Source organism: Papio anubis, chromosome 16 (assembly GCF_008728515.1).
Source record: "Papio anubis isolate 15944 chromosome 16, Panubis1.0, whole genome shotgun sequence".
Taxonomy (NCBI): Eukaryota; Metazoa; Chordata; class Mammalia; order Primates; family Cercopithecidae; genus Papio; species Papio anubis.
Window position 1 is genome coordinate 30,904,012 of NC_044991.1, and position 17,257 is coordinate 30,921,268.

At 48.5% G+C, this 17,257-nt stretch overlaps 2 protein-coding genes across 7 annotated transcripts in view; one reads left to right on the forward strand and one right to left on the reverse strand.

Annotated features, from left to right (window-relative positions):
- Positions 1–519: 519 nt before the first annotated feature.
- On the reverse strand, positions 520–4,785 carry MRPL40 (mitochondrial ribosomal protein L40). The gene is made up of 4 exons (XM_003905215.3): positions 3,958–4,785; positions 3,227–3,310; positions 1,700–1,858; positions 520–957 (listed from the first exon to the last, which is right to left on the reverse strand). The coding sequence occupies exons 1-4, from the start codon at positions 4,008–4,010 to the stop codon at positions 633–635; spliced, it is 621 nt and encodes a 206-aa protein (XP_003905264.1). The 5' UTR covers positions 4,011–4,785; the 3' UTR covers positions 520–632.
- A 45-nt stretch (positions 4,786–4,830) lies between these two features.
- The window catches only part of LOC101017878 (protein HIRA), a 100,986-nt gene continuing 88,559 nt past the window's right edge, over positions 4,831–17,257 (forward strand). For 2 of the 6 annotated variants that reach the window (XM_021921355.1, XM_009216781.1), the window contains exon 1: positions 4,917–5,124. Coding sequence is in view for 3 of the 6 variants with exons in the window: in XM_003905213.4 (XP_003905262.1) it covers positions 5,088–5,124 (37 nt within the window). In the remaining 3 variants the exon portion in view is untranslated. Of the gene's footprint in view, positions 5,125–5,165; positions 6,459–17,257 lie in introns of those variants that run through there. The other 4 variants (XM_003905213.4, XM_009216780.3, XM_009216783.1 and 1 more) reach the window with 4 other exon arrangements.

Genomic DNA, 17,257 nt, shown 5'->3' on the forward strand with positions numbered 1-17,257 from the left:
ACTACAGGCGCGTGCCACCATGCCCGGCTAATTTTTTTGTATTTTCAGTAGAGATGGGGTTTCACTCTGTTAGTCAGGATGGTCTCAATCTCCTGACCTCGTGTTGCGATCTACCCGCCTTGGCCTCCCAAAGTGCTGGGATTACAGGCGTGAGTCACTGAGCCCAGCCTGGTGAATTAATTTTAATTCTGGCTGGGTGTGGTGGCTGACACCTATAATCCCAGGGCTTTGGGAGGCCAAGGGAGGCAGATCACTTGAGGTCAGGAGTTCGAGACCAGCCTGGCCAACATGGCAAAATTCTGTCTCCTAAAAATACAAAAATTAGCCACCCGTGGTGGCGCACACTTGTAATCTCAGATATTTGGGAGGCTGATGCAGTAGAATCGCTTGAACCAGAGAGACAGAGTTTGTAGTGAGCCGAGATTGTGTCACTGCACTCCAGTCTGGGCAAGAGTGAGATTGTCTCAAAAAAAATAAATAAAAAATTAAAAAAAAATTCTAACACAAGACAAAGGAGCATTTTGATTCAACCAGTATTTATTAACAGCATGCCTGATTCTGCGGAAAGCAGACTTGAACCCTGGTCATTCCTACTCTCAGGGGCAGCATGTTAAGGATAGCAGCCTGCAAGTCTATTTCTTTAACTCCACTTGTGTGTACACCTTGGTGACGTCACTGTACTTGCCTTCAGGGGGCTGGTAGTTAGGGATCGGTGGTGTGTAACATGGCCCTTCCCTCTCAAAGGGGAACAGGTTGGGATCCCGCTTGATGGCCTCAGCATGGAGCTTCGGGGACTCGAGTCGCAGTTCCTCAAGAGCTTCCTGCTGGGCTTCTAGCATGGCCCTGATGGTGTCCCTCTCCATCTTATGCTCTTGCTGCTTGTACAAGGACCACTTCTTCAGAAGCAGAGCTCTCCTCTCAGTCTCCTCAAAGGTGAGCTCCACCTGAGGCCGCTGTCTGCAAAGAAGCTAAGGGTTACCAGCCTCGCTGGCATGGAAGTCTGTGACTGCAACTGACGCAAGTATTCCCATTGCCAGACACAGACAGGACTTAGGAGATAAAACAAGTTTGGGACAAATTAAGAAATGGAATGTTGAATGTGGCTGCAGCTGCAACTGATGCTGGGAACCAAGGTCATTTGCTTTCTGTCAGAAGAACAGATGGTCTGAGGAGATTGGTAGGACTTCCTCTGCCCAGGCAAATACTCCCTTGGATGAGAGGTGACTTTAACACCCGCCCCTTTATAGATGGTGCACACTGCTTACAAAATGGCAGCAGGAACTGTTAACCCTGCGCACAGTAGAATCCCAACAAATACCAACTAAAGGTATCTGCATGATAAAACAAGAGACCAAGTGTTTTCTACTGTTAGGATGAGGCGAGGGCTTCAGACTCCAGGCCCAAAGGATCAGAAACAGCCAAGACTCCTCATGCATGACAGCAAAAACATGAACTCCAGAGCAGTGCTTAAGCATCTGGATTATTAGGTATCTTAAGTTCTTTCCCACCCAGAGCCATTCAAGAGTACCACCCAAGGATGCTTTCTCCTGCTCCCAAAAGAAGCAAGGACTCGTTAGGGCCAAGTCAGCTCAAGCCTACTGACCAATTACTATCACAGGTGTGAACTACACACACCACTACCTGAAGTTGATAGAACTCCTTTGTGCTGAGGACTTCATCCCTAGAGAAGGATCCTTACCTTGCTTTATCCAAGAACTTTAGAGGGGTAATAAAATCTTCAATAGGAATTAGCTCTTGACTAGCCTTTTCCAGTTTTCGGATCCTTCTTTTCAAGCGCTCCTTTGCTGCTTGGTCTTTTTTAGGATCTACCTTCTTCTTCTTTCGAAGAGGTTCTGATCTAATAGATAAAGCAAATATTAAACATTTTCCTCTTCAGTCTCATGAACCTACGGAGAGACAAAATGGTAAGTACCCCAAATTGACCTCTCCACGGGGGGAAGGGGCTGTGCATAACTGACTCGTGAGCTCAGCGTGTTGAGGAGGTACTCCACCCCAGAGTACTTGTGAGAACTGTGTGGGTGCCATCAATTACAAGAAACAGTACAAAAGCAGCTGGGCGCAGTGGCTCACGCCTGTAATCCCAGCACTTTGGGAGGCAAAGGTGGGCAGATTGCCCAAGGTCAGGAGTTCGAGACCAGCCTAGCCAACATGGCGAAACCCTGTCCCTACTAAAAATACAAAAATGAGCCAGGTGTGGTGGTGCGCACCTATAATCCCAGCTTCTCAGGAAGCTGAGGCAGGAGAATCACTTGAGCCTGGGAGGCAGAGGTTGCAGTGGGACGAGATTGTGCCCCTGCACTCCAGCTTGGGTAACAGAGCGAGACTCTGTCTCAAAAAAAAAAGTACAAAAGCAACAAGGGGCATCAGAGTATAAAATCAGGGGAAGTGTTCCTCTTTACTGCTGGGATTCAGGTGTGCCTTGGGATTACATTCAAAAGTGAAAATACCAAACTGTTGGATTAGGAGCTCATTACTATTAAAATTGATTTGTGGGCCAGGTGTGGGCTGGCCTGTAATCCCAGCACTTTGGGAGGCTGAGGTGGGTGGATCACCTGAGGTCAGGAGTTCGAGACCAGCCTGACCAACATGGTAAAACCCCATCTCTACTAGAAATACAAAAATTAGCCGGGCGTGGTGATTGGCACCTGTAATCCCAGCTAGTTGGGAGGCTGAGGCAGGAGAATGGCATTGAACCCAGGAGGCGGAGGTTACAGTGATCCAAGGTCACACCACTGCAGTGATCACAAGGTCACACCAGCCTGGGTGACACAGTGAGACTCCATCTCAAAAAAAAAAAAAAAAAAAAGGAAGAATCAAATCCTTTACCATCAAGATTGACTGAATCAAGATTGACTAGAAAGAGTCAAGAGTGCCAGATGGAAATACCTTTAATACTTGCATCTTCCCCACACTCTCCAGGGCCTCAGAATGGGCAGGGAAGAAGAAGGCTCATGGAGAAAGAGAAACTTAAGCTGTGTCCTTTAAAACACACAAGAATCCCTTCCAGGAGAATACTTATTTAAACTGCTTAAATTTTAAAAATTACAAACAGCAACCTATGGTATGGAAAATGTTGGAAAGCCAGAACTGAGAAACTTTGTAGGCTGTTAATTTTGCAAACCACACATCCAGCAGTCTAGCTTTGTTCTCTACACATCGAATGACACCTATACCCCCAGAAGTCAGGCCCGCGGTTGAGTTTTACCTCATGGGAATGAGTTCCCAGAAAGACAACAATGATGCTCGCTGGTGAGTATTTCTAATCTGCCTCTGCCAAGTTCCCAGAAGCCTGAAAGACACAAGAGTATGTATAAATACTGATTCTCGAGACCAGGCGCGGTGGCAAACGTCTGTAATCCCGGCACTTTGGGAGGCCGAGGCGGGTGGATGGCGAGGTCCGGAGTTCAAGACCAGCCTGGCCAACGTGGTGAAACCCCGTCTCTACCAAAAATACAAAAATCAGTCGGGCGTGGTGGCGGGCGCCTGTAATCCCAGCTACTCGGGAGGCCGGGGCAGAACTGCTTGAACCTGGGAGGCAGAGGTTGCAGTGAGCCGAAATCGCGCCACTGCACTCCAGCCTAGGCGACAGAGAGAAACTCTTGTCTCAAATATCTCATTCTCTCCCACTTCACAGGAAAATAAAAAATTACAATGCTCCCGAACCCGGGGCACTTGTAACTACTTAATGTGACAGCAAGGTCAACGTGAGAGATTTTTCAAAATCTTTCGTTCACACCACAGAGGACTTGGGCAGGACCCCTGCTCGCCAGGGTGCTCAGATTTTCACGCATAAGAGTCATGATCAGATATGGCTCATCCCTGAGATATTCGTGGACTGGGAAGCGAGCAGGGAGCACAGGCGAGTCCCGGCGGACAGGCGCAAAGACCCCGCAGGCGCCCTGGGCACTCCGCTACCCAGTCGGCGTCCACACTCACCCGCTCGTCGGGCGCAGGGTTAGCGAGACACCTCGCAGCACGTAGGCCGTCATGGCTACCCTCGCCGCTTCCGGGCGTGCGCCCCTCCGCAGTCCGACCCGCGGTGCCCCCTGCTGAGGTCCGCCAGACCAGCCGCCCAGCTCTCAGGCGTTCCGGCAGCAGGAGCTGGGACGCGCTTGTCCCCGCCCCCGACGCAGCCCCGCCTCGGGCGTCCGCTGCGCACACAAGAGCGCCTAGCGTTTCACGCGGCTGGGGGTCCTCCCTTCCGTCCCCGCCCTGGGCTGCGAGTGCGCCTCTGCAGCGGGCCCTGCCCCGCCAGCCAGGCCCTAGCCGGTTGGTCGGTCTGCGCCCTCGCGCGGGCCTCGACCCTGCAGTGCAACCGGAGCGGCCGAGGGGCGTCCCTCTGCTCCTCCGAGTCCAAATGTTCACGTCTAGGCAAACGGCCCCGATCTTCCAATAAACACGTCCGCCCCTGCCTCCCCGACCAGGGTTGGCTCGTTCCCCTCATTCGTTCGAGTCCGAAGCCAGGGTCACATTCCGGCGCCGGCGCGGAGCCTGGCGCTCGCAAGATGCCCAATAGCGCGTGTTGATGAATGACGGAAGCTAGTTAATAAGTCGGACTCAGACTGGCGAGGCAGAGCTGGTGACGGGCGGTCCACGCCACCTGGGCCCCGCCTGCCTCTGCGACCGGCCCGGGTTGCAACTCTAGGCCCCGCTCGCTGTCCGCCGTCCAGGCGAACCGCCCCTTCTGGGGCGCCCGCGCCCGGGCCCGACCCGAAGCCCCTGCCAGCCGAGGAGCCGGGGCGGCCCAGTCCGCGTGGGGAGCGGTTTCCCGCCGGGGCGATTTGGCAGGTGCGCGCCGTGACTTCCGGCGTTGCCCGGGAGCCGCCTGAGGAGGAGCGGCGCAGGGGATGCGGCTGTGGTGGCGGCGGCGGCGGCCGAGCGCGGGGGGCGGCTGTGGCGGCGGAGGGGGGCGCGGGCCGGCGATGGCGCGGCGGCCCTGAGGGCGCGGGGCGGGCGGCGGCCGGAGGGCGGGCGGCGCGGGAGGAAGCGGCGGCGGTGGCTCCATGGCCCGGGCGCGCTGAGGGACCCGGCTCTCGCCTCAGCCCGGCGGCGGCGGCGGCCGAACAATGAAGCTCCTGAAGCCGACCTGGGTCAACCACAATGGTGAGTGCGCGCAGGGGTCCCGGGAGGCCGAGCCCGCAGTCGGGTCGGGGTCTGGTGTCGAGTCGGGGCGCGCGCAAGTCCTGCCTGCCTCGCCCCTGACGCCCGGTACCCGGTGCCCAAGCCAAGAAGCCGGCGGGAGCGGACTTTGCCCTCAGCGCGGGGAGGCCGGTGAGCCCCAGCACGTGCTCCGGGTTGACCGCAGCGAAGGCCATCTTCGCCCCTGGCCCTTGCTCTGAGTCTTCCGCTGCCCACCTGTAGTCCCTGGAGGGGCCCCAGCCTGGCTCCCAGGAGCGGGCCTTGGTGCCGGCCAGTGCCTTCCACTGGTCTGCATCGCCCGGGAAGTACTCAGACAGTCCTGAAGGTGAAACCGGGACGAAATCCCCCTTGTGGCCTTTCAATGGCAGGGTGAAGATCTGAAATCTGCAAGAGGGACTGTTACTGCCCCTCTGGATCTGGTGACAGTGACCCCAGTTGGGGAATTGTGGTCCCTGAATAGGAGGGCTTGGGGGCCCAGGGTCCCCGCCGAAGGATCCACGATTAATGCTGAGCTGGGACGTCAGGGTGAACTAGAGTTGGGCACAGGTGTGTTCTAGGAGAGGGGCTTCCTTAGCTCTGTGGCGGTGGCCTCTAAGCACACCCTTGGGGAACAGACTCATCCGCCCCGTATCTTGACCCTGATACAGAGAGGCTAGTGGTAATCAGTTTCGTCATAGTTCTGCCTTGTTGGCAGAACTGCTGCAAGAGTTGGTGTTTGCTCCCCAGGGAGATGAAAAAAAGCGCACCCCCCTCCCCCACCCCACTCTGCTGACAGCACTGTAGCACAGAAATCAACCCAGGGAGACTCCTGCAGCCCAGGGCCTGATTCTGGCCTGTCTCTGACTCTTGACAGGCAAGAGTCACCCTGATCAGGTCACCCTGATGCTGTCTTGTTCCTCATTTCTACTTTGCAATGCTACTAGAGGGTGCTACCGTTTTCTTTAAGAGCGAGAAGAATAGATACTTTAACATGTGGCTTTTTCGTTTTGAATTTGGTCCCAGAATGCGCTCTACTACCACAACTGAACTGAACTGATAATGTCTGTGTTCTCCTGCTACCTCTCTCCCTTTCCATCTTATGTGATGTCTTTCCCGTTTTTCAGGGACTAGGTGAGGTCACGTGTTTCTCTTGAAACGGTTCATCCTGAGTTACCCCGGTAGATGTGCTGTATCACTGTCTGTGTGTTTTGCCTTGCATGGAAGGTGTTGGGGGTACTTTCCATATGCTCCCAGGGTAGGGACTGCCTCAATCCCTTCTGTATGCCCTGCTGCATTGAGCAACCTCTTCCACATGATGGGTATGTGATAAATATTGGCTAAAACAGGTCAGAAAGGTGAGGTTTTCATAATTTATCAAGATGAAGTTAGGTTTACAGTGCATGAAAGCAGAAGTCTTGAGTTTCAGTTTCATTTCTCCTCTTGATCTCCAAGAGCGTTTCCTGATGTGTACTGTGCAGATCTTTCCCTGGAGAACTGGACAAATGTTGTAATTATGAATTATGATGCTTGTGATTAGGAAAGGAAAAATGTTATTATGAACTAGTTTACTGTGTAAAGGTCTGATGGAATTTTTATGTTAAAATGCTTTACCTAAATCAGTTTGTGTGAATAGCCTACCCTTCTCCAGCCTCTCCTCTACTGTCAGGTAACTTGTTCCTTTTTGATAAGCTCCTTTGTAGGCCAATAGTTTTATTTATGTAAACATAAGTAAGTCAACATGCTTAAGTGATGAACTAGGTACAAATGAATAAGAGACTACACTCAGATCAGCAGCCAAGTGCATCAGCCTGGCGGAGCAAGCACAACAGTGGCCCTTGTTGCTGAGGGCCTCTCTACAGCCCTGGAACAGAGCATGATAATATCTGTTCTAACCACTTCACAGTATGCTCGTGATACTCAGTTGGGAGCGTAGATACAAAAACGCTCCCCAAACTGTAAAGTGCTTTAGAAATCTGAGATAATAAGTAATAATAAAAAGAGGTTGGGCATGGTGGCTCACACCTGTAATCCCAGCACTTTGGGAAGCTGAGGTGGGTGGATCAAGAGGTCAAGAGATTGAGACCATCCTGGCCAATATGGTGAAACCCCATCTCTACTAAAAATACGAAAATTAGCTGAGTGTGGTGGCGCGCACCTGTAGTCCCAGCTACTCGGGAGGCTAGGCAGAAGAATTGCTTGAACCCGAGAGGTAGAGATTGCAGTAAGCCGAGATTGCGCCACTGCACTGCAGCCTGGCAGAGCAAGACTCCATCTCAAAGGAAAAAAAAAAGATATGACGACTCTGGCAGGATGGGATTTAATTTCTTTTAAACTTGTTCTTTGTCAAATTTCCTTTCTTTTAAAATTTCATGGAATGTTCAGAAGGACTGTCAGAGGTAAATTACCACTGCCCTGGAAGAAATGATGCTGGTCTGAATCACTGCTGAGCAGGCCTTTAAAGACTATAGAAGTATTGGTGGCTGCTGGGAGCAGGGGCTGCTCAGCCAATAGCCTAAGGGGTGGTTAGTGGCCAATAAAATTGTGCTTGCTTTTGGAAAGCACATCATTGCACTTTCTGGCCTCCTCGTTCTGTATTCATGTCTCCTGTCTCGTGAAGCACGAACATAACTTTTTTTTTTTTTAAATAGAAATGGGATCTTGCACTGTTGCCCAGACTCAAATGCCTGGGCTCAAGGGATCTTCCTGTCTCAGCATCCTGAGTAGCTGGGACTACAGGCGTGAGCCACTGCACCCAGCATGAACATAGTTTTTCTGTTTTTCGAGAGTCTGAAGGGGGAAGTAGCAGAGAGCTCAACATTTTTCTCTGGTGTGGCAGGGAATCCATTCAAAGTAGAGAGGGCAGCTATGACAGGGAAAGAAGTATTTGTTGAAGTGTAGGTGTGCTATGGTCTTCATTTTCTTGGCTGATAATAGAGAAACCTCTAAGGGAGGGTTTCCCAACTTCAGCAGGTTGACGTTTTGGGCCATAAGATTGTGTGATTGTCATCTATGTTATGGAATGTTTCTAGTATCCTTGGCCTCTACCCACCAGGTGCCACTAGCACTTCACAACCACCACCTAGTTGTATCAACCAAAAATATCTCCAGTCATTGCCAATGTCCATTGGTAGCCAAAATCACCCCCAGTTGAGAAGCACTTGTCTAAGGTTATCAATAAGTTAATCTTGAAGTTGTCACATTGCAGTGAAATGAGCCTTGAATGTAGAATCAGACTGGGTTCAAAACTGCATCATTTACTAGCTATAAATTTTTGGACTTATAACTCTACTTCTGGGCCTTGGTAAAATAAAACTTACCTCTTCCATTTTATCCTGTGACCAAATATAAAAGATTGTTAAATTGAGATATATAATAATAGCTATCATTTACATAGAAATTATGTGTGTCAGGTATTGTTCATACATACACATTTTACTTTGTGTTCTTGGATATAGTATTCTCTATATATTTTATTTTAGAATTGACCGAAATAAGCTTCATTTCTAAGTTAGATTAAGGTCAGAAAGTGAAAACAACTAGGTTTCTGGTTTTAAAACTTGTAGAAATTTGGAGTTTGTATGTTTAGAAAATCTCACTGAGATTCATGACTCTTCCCAACTCTGGGCCTTTGCTCCTGAGTTTTTTCTGGAATTCATGCTTGGGCAGACAGCTCTCGTGCTCAGCTCTTTGGTGAAGCCCATTCTAACCAAGAGGGCCAGGACTGAAAGAACTCTTGTCCACCTTTGGCCTCTGGTTCACACTGTGATGGCAGTGTTATGAAAAGGGATTTGGGAAATTTTCAAGAATAGGATAATTTCCCAGTGATCACATGACCTTATGGTGTGTGTTTTCTCCTGTCCTGCGACTGGATTATTTTTACCCCTACCTTGTGTCATTCTGAAAAGGATTTGAAGCTGTCCTACTGAGACCTCAGCATGAAAATTAAATAATTCAGCTTGAAGGGAAAATGTAGGCAGAATCGTATAATGATAAAGTCAGGAGTGGGTGGGTAAGATCCAGCCTGCTGCCGGAGGGCACTGCAGACCTATGTCTGATAATTGTCAGGGAAAGGATCCTAATGGTGAGGTTATATGATTGCAGTGGTTGAGAGATAAACTTGGCAGTTGCTCTAAATCAGTGATTCTACAAGGCAATGTCTAGAGACATTTGTGGTTGTCACAACAGGGTTGGGCAGGGTAAGTGTTGCTGGCATCAAGTGGGTAGAGGAGAAATCTACTGTTAAACATCCTGTAGCATGCAGGACAGCCCACACATGGAGAATTGTCTAGCCCCAAATATCAATAGTGCTAAGGGTGAGAAACCCTGCTCTGAATAAGTTATTAGCCTTTTGGTGTATTTGTCTTATAGTTACGACTAGACTGTAAGTTTCTTGAGGACAAGAATTTTGTCTTCTGTTTTTGGAATCAGATATCCTGCTCTGGAGTCTCTGTGGCCTGCTGCTTACTAGATATGTGACAAAAAGTTTTTCCATCTCTTTTCCTAATCTGTTCATGAAGTCAATAATTGTTGCCCCACCTGCTCCATATGATAGCTCAGAAAATGCAGATTCTCTCAGCAATTTCTCTCCTGACTTATGCCTGAAGACAGTAGGCTGATTTAGGAAAATAACCAGAGTACATCTGAAGAGTCAGAAGAAAACTGGGTGAGATTTTGCTGTGGATTTTTCACTAATTTATGCAACAAACATTGAACCTAGAAGGTAAGAGTTCTGGGGGGTCCAGGGGTAAATAAGGCTCTCTCTGAATGGAAAGCTGTGTGGAAGATAGATGAGAGATTGACATACAAACCGTATTCTAGAATGCAGGGCAGGGGAAACAGGAGCTAGAGGAATAAGCATGATAGCCCAAGGAGGAAGGGCACTTTTCCAGCAGAGTCGGGTTTGTGGATGTGTCCTTGGACTGAACCTTGACGTGACTACAATTGTGATGGCAGAGAAGGTGCTACAGCACATGAGACCATCAGGAGAAAAGGCCCAGAGGGTGAAAGCATTTAGGAAAAGACATAGAACATGTTAGGAGGGAGGCTAAACAGGGCAAGAGGGAGAATGGGGCTGGGAGGCAGAGCCTTGCCAGCAGCTTGAACTTCCTTCTTGGGGTTAGGGGAGGAGAGCATTGAGGCTTCTGAGGAAGCTGGATAAAACACCCAACCTGTGTCTTAGGAAGGCCCTGAAGGAGTTAGGAGTTTCCAGCCTTGGTGAGATGCTCAGGGAGACAGGGAGGTCACAGGTGATGGAGGTGAGAAATAGAGAGGCACTAAAGACAGGGTAAAGGTAGAATTAATGGGACTTGGCCGTATAGGCAGGTGACTGTAGATTTGGGCCACTCTGAGTTTACTTATTTATTTATTTTATTTATTTATTTTGAGACAGAGTCTAGCTCTGTCACCCAGGCTGGAGTGCAGTGGCATGATCTCGGCTCACTGCAACTTCCGCCTCCCGGGTTCGAGTGTTTCTCCTATCTCAGCCTCCCGAGTAGCTGGGATTACAGGCACATGCCACCACGCCTGGCTAATTTTTGTATTTTTAGTATTTGGTATTTAGTATTTTTGTATTTTTAATACATATTTTTGCCATGTTGGTCTGGCTGGTCTCGAACTCCTGACCTCAGGTGATCCACCCGCCTTGGCCTCCCAAAGTACTAGTATTACAGGTGTGAGCTACCGCGCCCAGCCACTCTCTGAATTTTTTTCTTTAATACGCTGGAGAAAGAGTATGGATGAAGGCTAGGAAATGGGATTTTCTTAAACATTTGTTTTACTCTAAGAAGTGGTTGAAAAGCTATTTTCATTTCATGAGCAGAATCATAGTTACACAGCTGGGAGGGACTTCTGGGGAGGTTCTGGCCTTGACCACTGAAGCCAAGTAGGAGACCTGCTGCCACTGTGCTGATCTTGGGTCCTACTGGTGACCAGGAAGAGGATGCTCTGTGTCTGGCTTGACCCCTCCCTTTCCCCAGAGGTTGCCAGCATGTTCTGTTCATCCAGGGTGTTTGCCTAGGGACTGCAGAGGTATCTAGCACATGAACCAGAGGTATGGAATGGGCCCTGGGGACCAAAAATTTATGCAAAGTACATTTTATCATCCTGCCAGAGTCAGCAACAACACCTGGAAGTGAGTGGGATTGTGAACAGTGTGCATATTGTCAAACAGCACAAAAGGAGTGTTGCAAATATTGTAGGATTGCCTGCCTTGTTCCTTGTTAGCAGAACCCCAATTTTTTTGGTCTGCCTTCTGCAGGCCAAGCTGCTGATAGCCCTAAGCTGGTGTGTGGGTAAGTGCCAAAGATTTGTTGAGGAACAGCTATGTAATGCCATTTCGGCCCTTGAGACTAGGAGGGGACGTCTGCTGGAACCTCCTAGGGAATTAGATAAGAGGAGATGCTTGAAAGACCAGTCTCTTCTGCTGGACTTTACTAGGTCTGTGTGTAAAAGCCAGCTTTTGACCATGAGGATGGGGCCAACACTGATTACAGGAGAGGAAGACAGAGGGACATGTCTCTTTAAGTTGCTAAATTAATGCACCCTGAAGCTGACCTATCTCAGGACTTGTTATATATGATAGAGGATTACCCTTGAAATTCTCTATGACTTGCAGCAGTACAGTTTGCAGATGGAAACAGGCTGAGTGAGATGAGGTGACCCCCCGCCCCCAAGATTCCTCTAGAAGTGATGGAGATGTGTTGAGAGTCACACTTAGACTCCAACCCAAGCCTAGACTTACTCTTTCTAATTTGCTAAGCACTGGCCTCTGTGCTGAGACTGGCCACTCTGTCCTGGAGAACTTCAAGCCCATTTCCTCCTCAGAAGGACAGCTTTCAGAAACCATGTGGTACAACATGGGACCAGGAGTCTGGTCCCTGGAGCTTGTCCTCTGACTGCTTCTTTAGCCATTCTGAGTGCCTTGGGGCTTCTAACCTGGTAGGTTTCTCCTGAAGTGTGCTTGGTGAGCCTTCTCTGGCATTTGGTTTTCAAGAGTTCTCTGGTTGTGGGGTATAGAGAATGTTTTCAGTGAGAAGCCCAAGGGAGAGGTCTGTGCCCCAGCCTTGGACTTTGGGTCTTCCCCATTGGCCTGATTGGTCCAACTAGGTCATGTGCCCTCTCTTGCATCAGTCATCGTTGCCTACTGGCTTACATAAGGGACACAGTGGATATCTGAATAAAAATGGAGTTGTATTAGATACCTCCCCGGGGGAACATACGCTCCTGGAAAACAGACTTTGTCTTTGCTCATGCCCTTTTCCCAGGGCCAGGAATGGTACTTGGTATACACCATAGTAGTCACTCAGTAAATGTTGAAGGAGTGCTGAGTGCTGGAAGTTGGTGATGGAAAGTGACTAATGGATGGGCAGCTAACAGTGTCTGTTGTCCTTGGCTGGTAGAGTTGATGTACTGCACATAAACTTCTTGTTCATCCTGGCTGGCTCTTTCTGGTGGAATCTGCTGGCAATTCCAATGATGAGGGGAAACACTCTGCCCAAGCCTTACCCAAGGAGTTCATTTACATGATTCTGTCTTCTGGAGCTTTCCATTTTAGGAAAGGAAGTGGATGAAACAGATAGCAAATGGTTTTAAAACACTCCTGGCAAAAAGAAAACCCATTTAGATTAACATTTGTTGCTCCTCAAAGCATTATCTGCCTCGATGCATTAAAAAACCTAGGGTAGGCCAATTCCCTGGGAGGCTACCCTGGCAAAAACCGTTGTGGTGACGACCAGACAGAAGGGACAGGTCCAGGGATAGACCTACATTGGAGCAAACTCCAGGTCTGCTTCATTCTCTAACAGAAGGTCTCACATAGAAAAGACACTTGATAAATTCACTACTGTTTTAAGAACTGAAAATGTATGTGCATGTGTGCGTGTGTGTGTGCGTGTGTGTGTGTGCGCGTGTGTGTGTGTGTGTTTTCAGCTCTTAAAACAGCAGTGAACCAAGCAACATGCCAGGCTCTTGAGGAGCAGCCTGTTATGCATCCTGGCCAGTGAGACTGAGATGGGATCTGCTGGGGGTTTCCTGTGTAAGTGGAAAAGAGATGTGGGAGGGGAGCTTCCTGGTAAGACACAGCGGAATCACAAACAAGATCCTGTGAATTGGAGAAACAGCAGACTTAGAGATGAGGAATGATGAGGCAGAGGCCGGGGATAGACAGGTTTAAATGGGATGCTTTGGCAAAGCCTGAGTGAAAAGGTAACATTTGAGCAAGGACCTTGTTGCACGAGTCAAATTCTGAGCTGGAGATTTTTGCATGCAGGATTATTGGGGAGGGCTCTTGGAATCCACACCAATGAAGGAGGGAGGGAAGCAGGACCAGACAGAGGGAGAAGGCAAGCTGTGATGTAAGCACAGAGAAAGCCACAGCCAGCCCTGCTGGGAGTTCTGGCGCTGGGGAAGCCCTTTAGAGTTGTCCTGGATTGGGGTGGGGGACCCAGGCCCTTTACTCCTGTGTCCACAGCCTGGATATAGGCTGTTTTGGGGAGGATACCTGACCTTGCCAAAGGAGTTCTTCCACTGAGGGCAGGTCTGACCTGGAGAAAGACTATGCAGGGAGCTGTTGGGGCTGCCAACACTCCACAGATAGCTGTGGGAATGTGCTTTAGTCCCTGGAGGGTAGGGACCTGGGCATGATACCACAGCATTCACTGCAGGCCTGATGGAGATGAGGAAGGTGCCATCTGAGGGAAGACCATTCCAGGCAGAAAGAAAAGCTGGAACTTACCTGGAGGGTTTGAGCAGTAGCATGGATGTCATCGTGGTTGGAGCAAGGCAACAGCTGTGAGAGAGGAGGCCAGAGAGAGAATACCAGACTGACTGGGAGAGCCTAGTAGGCTACTAGAAGGCCTTGATTCTCCCTGCAAGGGGAGTAGAGGATGACTGTGATCTGACGTGGGTTTAGAGATCTTTCTGACTGCTACATGGAGACTAGATTCGTTGTGGGGGACCGGGGGAGAGAGGAGCCAGGAGACCAGTTATAACGCTAACTACTGGTAGTAATCCAAGCAAGAGATGGTCTGGATCAGGATTGTGATGGAGAGAAATGGTTGGAGCTGGTGGGGGAGACTGTGTGTGTGTGTATGTGTATGTAATACATTACATGTATATATGTGTTTATATTTATATGTGTTTTATATATATTATATGTAATGTATATAACATTTTATATGTATTTATATATATATATATATTTAAAAAACACATTCTTTTCAGGTATAATTTACATAATAAAATGTCCAGACCTTAAATGTATAATGTGTTGAATTTTGACAAATTAATGTACTTTGTAACCTGTTCTCTGATAAAGATAAGGAACATTTGCATCTCTCCAGAAAGTCTGAGTTATGGGTATGTTGGGAAGGTAGTATCAAATATGGGGTATGAGATAAAAGAGAACAGGCCAGGCACGGTGGCTCACACCTGTAATCCCAGCACTTTGAGAGGCTGAGGCAGGCAGATCACTTGAGGTCAGGAGTTCGAGACCAGCCTGGCCAACATGGGAAAAACCCGTCTCTACTGAAAATACAAAAATTAGCCAGGTGTGGTGGTGTGTACCTGTAGTCCCAGCAACTCGGGAGGCTGAGGCAGGAGAATTGCTTGAAACCCGGAGCGGGAGGTTGCAGTGAGCCGAGGTCACATCACTGCACTCCAGCCTGGGTGACGGAGCAAGACTCCATCTCATACACACACGCACACATACACAAAAGAGATAAGAGAGAACAGAAGGATGAGTTCCAGTCTAAGGGCAGAGTTGCTGCCTACTGAGCTCAGTAAGACTGTGAAAGAAGTTAGGAAAAATTAGAAAATGCACAAAGGAAAACACATTGTTAAAACTTTTAATGTGGTCTTTCGGACCATTTGGAAAAAAACAACTGGGTGATTTTGTGATTTTAGAAGACACATTATACAACTGTCTGAATTTTTTTAAGACTTTAGCCAAATCCCCATCAGTCACCGTAGCAAATCCAGTGTCTTTGGTGTATAGCCTCCCTTACAGACCTTGCATTGTACAGATAACTGGCATAGCTAAGATGTTACTGTGCTTTTTTTTTTTTTTAATTGAGACGGAGTTTTGCTCTTGTTGCCCAGGCTGGAGTGCAATGGTGCGACCTCAGCTCACTGCAATCTCTGCCTCCAGGGTTTGAACAATTCTCCTGCCTCAGCCTTCCGATTAGCTGGGATTACAGGCACGAGCCACCACGCCCAACTGATTTTTTGTATTTTTAGTAGAAACAGAGTTTCACCATGTTGGCCAGGCTGGTCTTGAACTCCTGACCTCAGGTGATCCACCTGCCTTGGCCTCCCAAAGTGCCGGGATTACAGGCATGAGCCACTGCGCCCAGCCTGCTGTGCATTTTTCACTTAAATAGTATTGTAGGTTTGTTGTCTTCTTAATTGTGGTTGTTGTTGAGCTGGCAGATTTTTCCCCTGTGGAAATGTAGCTTTTAATTTTCTAGTGGAAGTAGGTGGAAGGGACTAGATTTATAGGAGTACATTTTGCAGATAACTTTTTGTTGTTAAATTTAAGGGATATAAGTGCAGTTTTGTTACATGGATATGTTGCTTAGTGGTGAAGTCTGGGCTTTTAGTGCAACCATGATATACATTGTACCCTTGCAGATAACTTTTTTTTAAGAGACAAGGTCTTTGTCGCTCAGGATGGAGTGCAGTGGCATGACCTTAGTTCACGGCAGCCTTGAGCTCCTGGGCTCGAGTAGTCCTCCTGTGCAGATAGTTTTTGGGGAATACCTCTGTTCCGCAAAATGAGAGGGGAAAGAAGTATAAAGAAACAGAAATGCCTTTTACCAAAACTTTTTTTTTTCTTTTCTTTTTTTTTTTTTTTTTTGTTTTTGAGACAGTTTCTTTTTGTTGCCCATGTTGGAGTGCAGTGACCTGGTCACGGCTCACTGCAGCCTCAACCTCCTGGGCTCAATAGATCCTCCCGCCTCAACCTCCTGAGTAGCTGGGACTACAGGCTTGCACCACCACTCCTGGGTAATTTTTGTGTTTTGTTTTGAATTTGTTTGTTTTGTTTTGAATAGATGGGGTTCACCATCTCTACAAATTCTCTCGAATTCCTCAGAGCAAGTGATCTGCCTGCCTTGGCCTCCCAAAGTGCTGGGATTACAGGAGTGAGCCACTGTGCCCAGTCTCAAAACTTTGTTGATCATATGTTGGCAGATGCTTCAGGAGAAGTGATAAAGGTCTCCTACATGATATACCTGTGACGTTTTTCCACTTTAGCACGCGCGCACACACACACACACACACACACACAATGGTTGTATGGTGCAACAGCTTCCTTCCTGTGCTGTTTTCAGTCTCTTAGGCATCTGACACCTATGAGATATCATTGTGTTGTGCTTACTAAAGAAGATAGGGATAAGTTTTTGTGGTCGAAAGTGGTAGAGATAACAGCAGCAGGTAACTCTGTGAACCAGCCAAGGGTGTGCTTCCCACCTGCAGGCAGTTGGTGAAATCTGAGTCCCTACAGCAGGAGATCAGGAGCCTGCCTTCCAAAGATTGTTACACAGGTGATACTGAAGGTGTGTTTGAATGCAGTGCTTCTGTCGTGAGCTTTCTCTAGCCATTCAACAGCAACAAGTATTTATTGTTGTGCCTGTTATGTGCCAAGCCACAGCTCTGGGTCCTGAGGATGATTTAGTGAATGAAACAGACAAAACAGCCGATCTACTTACTGGAGTTTACATTCTAGTGGGCAGAGTAGACAGATACAATAAAGGAAATTAGTATGTAAGAAATTCCCGAGGAAACAAGTAGATCAGGACTAAGGGGATTTGTTGTGCCATGTTGGGGAAGTAATCCTTTAAATCAGAGTTGTTAGGGTAGACCTCAGTGTGAGGGTGACATTGAGCAAAGACCTGAAGGAGGCAAGGAAGAGTCAGTACAAGGCCCAAGATAGGAGTGCACCTGGTACAGTCCAAGAAAAGAGTAGGACCAGTGATTTTGGGGGTTAGTAGGAGATGAGGTCAGAAAAGTTGTGGGGGTGGGGTGGCTATTGTGCAAGGATTGTTGGCCTCTCCTCTCAAGGTCTGGCCTTAACTGTGTTGGGGCAGACAGTGGGTAGAGAAGGTTTGGTGGAAAGATCAGA

Bases quoted from the DNA above. Each gene is read 5' to 3' on its own strand.
- MRPL40 (XM_003905215.3), bottom strand. From the start codon at position 4,010: ATGACGGCCTACGTGCTGCGAGGTGTCTCGCTAACCCTGCGCCCGACG. The intron at 3,311-3,957 runs GTGAGTGTGGAC...TGTGTCTTTCAG, and splicing joins ACCCTGCGCCCGACGAGCGG to GCTTCTGGGAACTTGGCAGA. The intron at 958-1,699 runs GTAAGGATCCTT...GCTTCTTTGCAG, and splicing joins AAGTTCTTGGATAAAGCAAG to ACAGCGGCCTCAGGTGGAGC.